The 6000-nt window shown below is 37.4% G+C and overlaps 1 protein-coding gene across 1 annotated transcript; it reads right to left on the minus strand.

Annotated features, from left to right (window-relative positions):
* Positions 1-3433: 3433 nt before the first annotated feature.
* Positions 3434-5320, minus strand: LOC136279778 (microfibril-associated glycoprotein 4-like). Its single transcript, XM_066163963.1, has 4 exons — positions 5171-5320; positions 4937-5054; positions 4248-4631; positions 3434-3786 (listed from the first exon to the last, which is right to left on the minus strand). The coding sequence occupies exons 1-4, from the start codon at positions 5318-5320 to the stop codon at positions 3521-3523; spliced, it is 918 nt and encodes a 305-aa protein (XP_066020060.1). The 3' UTR covers positions 3434-3520.
* Positions 5321-6000: the final 680 nt, after the last annotated feature.

Genomic DNA, 6000 nt, shown 5'->3' on the forward strand with positions numbered 1-6000 from the left:
ACCAAGAGGATGTGACAGAATGCGAAAGATCGCGTGTCTGAATTGACAGAATTTTACACAAAACTCTCCTCCATCATTTCTGCAATCAGCGCAATTGGTCTGAGCAATAAAGGTTTAGTCTAAGATATATAGATAAGTAGTTCACAGAGATATTTCTTACCTTCTGAGCGAAAAAGTGTTTTTCGTACTTGATTTTGTTCCTAGGATTATCAAAAGTGAAACCTTTATGGTGTCCTGCTTTCCTTTAATTTATAGAACTGTTTGAGCTTCTGTAACTATGGTTACAAAACAAAATTGTTGCTCTATACGCCACAGCCATTCTTTCTGTCCAGCTGTTCTAATTGTTGTCAGACATCAGATCATAGCTGCTGTGTTTTAATCTAAATGACTGGTCTCATCCTAGTACCACTGGATATGACAGTCAATGAAATCCTTCGATGAAAATCCAGTAGAATGTTTTGAAAAACTTTTATGGCAAGTCTAACTCTTAAATAAAGCTGCAAATTATTTGGTCAAAACACTTTCAGCGGGACATGTAAGAAGTTTTAGAATTACACTATATCGTTCTATTTTCCCTGGAGATAATTAAAGTGTTATGATCGGTTTTGTGTCTTTCAAATTGAAAATTTATGGAAATATGAACTTTTAGAACTACACAGTGTGTCGCATTTTCCTCCGGAGTTAACCGTGGGGAAAATTTTGTCAAAATTACTCTCATTTTCTTTGACAACCACGAAGAAGAAATAATATCATGAATACTAGTGATATTAATTAAAACCCTGAAAAAGCGTCAAATTATAGTTTCAGCTGCTCGCGTGGTAGATAAATATAAAGTTTCGTGTGACGGCTTTAATATCTAAAACCCTTAAATGCGAGAGAATATCTGAAGTGAAATTTAGTATACATTTTACGTGACATTGCATCCTCCACTCCGCTCGATCGTTGTAGCGGTTTTGTTTTGGTAATAAAGGTCGTTTTGTTTTGGCCGTTTCGCTTGTTTTAGTTTTGGTCCTTTCGTTTTACTGTTTCGGGTCCTAGTACATGCTGAAATCATTAACGATATCATCACAAACTTAACATTTTGACTCAATATCTTTCCGCTGACAAAAGCGATTTTACTAGAAAGTGCTCAGAAACTTGGAGAAAATGGTCATAAAATGCAAGGGAAGCCATTGGCCTGACTAAGAACATAATATGCAGTGTTACAGAGAATGTAATATACTGTTACAAATAAGTGTAGCACGATACTTCTCATCGTGCGCGAAAACCTAATTTGCGGTCTTGTATTCTTGTTAAAACAGACTGTCATTAACGACAAGATAACTAAGTTCTATCAACTGAGTTGATAATGTAAATTGGTCCCGTGTCATATAAATCCGTAATAGACCTCGCTCACCGTCGAGTCTCAGTGGCTCAGTGGTAGAGCATCGGAAAACGGAATCCGAAGGTCTAATCTGATCTATCTATCTGATAGTTTTTGAACAAACCCAAAGACAAGAGCCCTCTCTCAGGCTAAACAGACGGCGGTAACTGGTCTTATTTGAGGAGAGACACCGCCGGTAACCAGCTTTCATTGAAACCCCTGTCCATAGTTAGCTGTAATCATCCTCTCTTCACATAATCATGCTAACATTGTGCTCATTTTATCTCTTACACTCATTTGTCACTACTCCGACTCCAACTCTAACTTTCTTGATGGTGATGTTTAGGACGACATCGAAACGTCTAACCGCGCTAATTTTTGATATTTTTGTTGAAGTATTTTCAAAGCCTATTCAGTTAATTTATCTGTTTATCTTTTTCTTTATTTCTTTATCTATTTATTTATCTATTTGTTCATTGAGTTATCTGGCGTAGAGATTCGGTTTTAAAACGAAAATCGTTCCTAAACTAATCCGTGCTGATTATTAACCCTTTGACCCTTAAGAATGACTAACATCTAATTTCTCCTCACATTATTGCTCCTGAATCAAACATTAAGGTCATGAGAAGAAAGTAAATGATCACCAACTGAAGAAGCTCTTGATTGTTAAACAAATTCTCCCTGTCATCATCTTAGGAAATGTAAGGAGAGCAGTATGGAGAATATGCATCCTGATGTTAGGGTGTAAAGGGTGAAACGAAGGTGAATCGTTTGAGCCTGTCACTAACAAATTTCTTGTTGTCACTAGAGCCATGAGTTTCAAAGCGTGGATGGTGGAAAGCTACCTGCAGATTCTTCAGTACCTGGGGCGTGCACCTAAAGATATGGACAAACTCACGTCTAAATTAAAAACCTTACATGAGTTGGACGCCATAGCCGCAGAACGAGCCAAAAGAATGGTCTCGTTTTCTTGATTTCGTTCCCCATCGCATTCAAATTGGGAATAACTGAAAACTTTAATGTATCAAAGATTTTAATCTTTCTTAAGAAAATAGAGCTGTAAGGAGTCCTCTTTTTGCCTGCAAACCAATGATCACAAGTGATCCAATGCGCCACTTTTGATATATCAAGATTCTAACATGGCTCCGAGGCTAGGGGGGAATAAAACAAAAGAAATTTCACTTACTCATCCTTACATTTGGTATTTCTACAAACTCAGTTTGTAACATAATCACCTGATGAGCCATATCTACAAAATGGACCTTGGGCTTGACAATGTGTTTTTATGGTTTAAAGTGTAATATGTTTATCAATAACAGTGCAAGGTGTACTTTAACAAAAGCTAAGAAAATACAAATAAAAGCAATATTTGAAGCATTTTAGAATCATCAACATTACGTTACATTGTACACTAAAACTTGAAATATTTGTTTTTCTGATAGCGTTCTTTAGAGTCAAAACATTGGGTAATTGTTTGGAGTTTCGTTATAGAAATCAAAGGGAACTAGAACTGAATTAGCGACTGTGGTTACTCTTCTGATATTGACATTGAAAAAATGAAGGCTTTGTGATGGCTTTGTGTTCCGTCAAGTGAAAATATGAGTAAAAAATTTAAAGAATCAAAACTTGTATAACCCAGACAGAAGGAGCATAGGAGTGGTGATGGCCATGATGACACAAGCCATTGAGATTCGAGAATAACTTTTTTGAATACCTAGGACCCACCCAAAATGTTATGGAGACAGGGTCTATTCAGTCACTGCCCCCAGGCTGTAGAATGTCTCACTCATAGACCTTGAATTGAGTCCATTGGTTTCTGTTTTTCGAGAAAAGACGAAAGCGCAATTTTTCAGAGCTTCTTATGATTAACTGTCAATTTCCAAATAGGATAAGAAGCTTTTTGTATATATGTATGCTATATGGATTAAGTCATTATTACTATTATGATGATTATTATTATTATTAGTTAACTGGCCAATTCTACAGAATCAACTGTTCCTATTTTGAAAAACACGCACAAAGAAGCAAGAAAAACCCCGAACAACGCTCCGCTAAGCTCCAATTTAAGAGTGATTGTTTAATGCTGAATATACCTGATCGAGACACTCGGTTTTTTTGTTAAGTTGCTGCTGTTTGTTGTGCCACAAACATGACAGTTCAGAAATCCTTTGGTCTTATTTTCATCTCGGTTCTCTTGAGGGAGTAATGATGTCCTTTCCAGTCTTTCCAGTTCACTCCGTCAGCAAAAGAGGAGTGATTGCCACGAAGATACAAGCCATTGAGATTTGAGCGGTGACACTTCCTGTACCACCAGGCTCCTTTGAACTTAATGGCGCAGTTGTGATCCCTCTGAATGTCATTATCTTGATCTCTAGTGGTGAATGGCATATCGCGATGCTTGGTAAGAGAGTCACCAGAATTTCCTGACAAAATGAGCCGCACTATGAGTATTACGTTTGACCAACAATGAGCCGTTCGTAATTCAAAATAAATCTTAAAATATAAGATAAGTATAATTTAACAATGATAATATGGATTAAAAGCATTCTTAGTAATATCTATGATTCTTGTCGATGATTGTAGGGATTAAAATACTCAATATAATGATTACAAAAAATATGTTCGCCGAGACACTCCTCCGATTTGGATTAGTTGGTCAGGTTAACCGCGAAAGATCCACCGACGAATAGATTTGGACTAATCAACGTCCGGTATGCGCTGTCCAGGATTGCATGGCGATGAGCTGAGGTTACTTCTTTGTCTTCCAAAGCTATTGATGTAAAAGATTTTAAGCATACTTACATTACTTAGCTCTCTCCCCCTCCTCCCCGACACCTAACTTCTTAGAATGACTAGAATAGAGGAGACAAAATGACAGTTCTACCTGAATAAGAACCAAGGATCAGCTTGTACTTGTCTTTCCCACTCATAACACTAAACAAGTTATACTCAGCATAAGCTGTGTTTCCTTCAAAGTCTTCAAAATCCACACGCAGCGTGTTATTATCATCTGAGGTCAAGCGGTGAATTTTGTCCAGTCCGAGCCAAAACTCACCACACAGGTCACCAAAGCCACGTTTGTAGTCGTTCCAGTAGCGGTAGAAATCAACCGAGCCGTCCAGTCTCTTCTGGAACACAGTCCATCCTCCACCCTCCGTTGTTTGGTCACAGAATACATCAAAGGCAGGCAAATTATCAGGTTTAATGGCGTAGACACCGTCAGCTGATTTACCCGCGGATTTGTAGATTTCTGCGCAGTTTCTTTTGACTGAAAATCAGTTAAAAACAAAAAACAAAACAACACCCCTACTTTAAATTGTTTGGATATTGATATTATTGCTTTCCTGACTATTCATCTGGCTGATAAAACTTGATTCTGAACATTAACAAATACCATTTATTCTTCCTTAATATCTACCAGCTATATTCGTTTAAAGTGACCGTACGTGGCTTTTCCTTTTTAGCTTTCATTCAGTGGTTAATATTTTTTTCTTGAAGTCAATTTTGAAACTTTAGTGAGTAACTCCTCGCGTACTACACGAGAGACTGGTCTACAGAATCCAGCCATTTTACCTTCAACTTGGCAGGTTTCTCCAGTGAATTTTTCCTGACAGACACAACGAAATCCTTTATTGGTGAATCCAGCTTGACAGGTACCATTGTTTAAGCATGGGCTGCTGCTGCATGGATTCTGTTGACAAAACAAAGTAAGCTATAGTGCAGGTCTTCCTTATGTTATGTCTTTAGCCTGAGAAAACGAAACAATATCTTCTGGCACCGTAGTTTCGTAAGAATGTGAAATGTTACCTCGATTGCAAGATATGTGTAACCCGGACTTTTCACGAGAGGAAATGGAACATGGTTTTCCTCTGTGGCGTTATTCAACTCGCATTTTTGGTTTCCCCCTGCAACAGGTCCAATATTGATGGACACGCAATTAGGCTCCAAATAACACATTACTTTGCAACTTCCTTCGTTGGGCACCTCTACACTTATGATGGCGTGATTTTTCATGGTCATGTTTGGTATTGGGTGCTTGAATATGATGTTTCGACAATCATCGTCTGCGGTAGGCAAAACAAATATATCGTTTAGTTTCCACTCACTCGAGGTCCCTAAAGGTGATTGATTGTGAATTAACGCGCGGAAAGAAAATATTAAGGAAAATATCAAGAGTATTTTCACAGCGTTCATTACCACACCACGATATCTGTGAATCGTTTGCTTAAATTCATCATTTTGAACCACTGATGCGCATGTAATGGGGTCTTTTTGAAATTTGGCTTTTTTTGTATCGTCTATTCCATAATAGTAGTCATAATAGTTAGATAAAGTTAAGATTGTCTGCCTAAAGATTATTTGCTCTGATAAGCAGGTAGCATATATAGTTTGTGTAATGGTTTTGAGGAAACGACACCAGAAAGATAAAACGCAAGAAATTCAAAAAGGGATTTATACTCACCTGTGCAACAGAAACATGGTGGGAGAATAATTCCATGGAAGATATAGAGAATATTAATGATCGGTTGAATAGAAAACTTGAACGGCATCGCTATAAATAAATAATTGTAAATTCAAGGTAAAAATATGATAGTGAGCGTCCCAAAATATAAATCATCTTGTTTTCCTATAAATTT

Source organism: Pocillopora verrucosa, chromosome 3 (assembly GCF_036669915.1).
Source record: "Pocillopora verrucosa isolate sample1 chromosome 3, ASM3666991v2, whole genome shotgun sequence".
Taxonomy (NCBI): domain Eukaryota; kingdom Metazoa; phylum Cnidaria; class Anthozoa; order Scleractinia; family Pocilloporidae; genus Pocillopora; species Pocillopora verrucosa.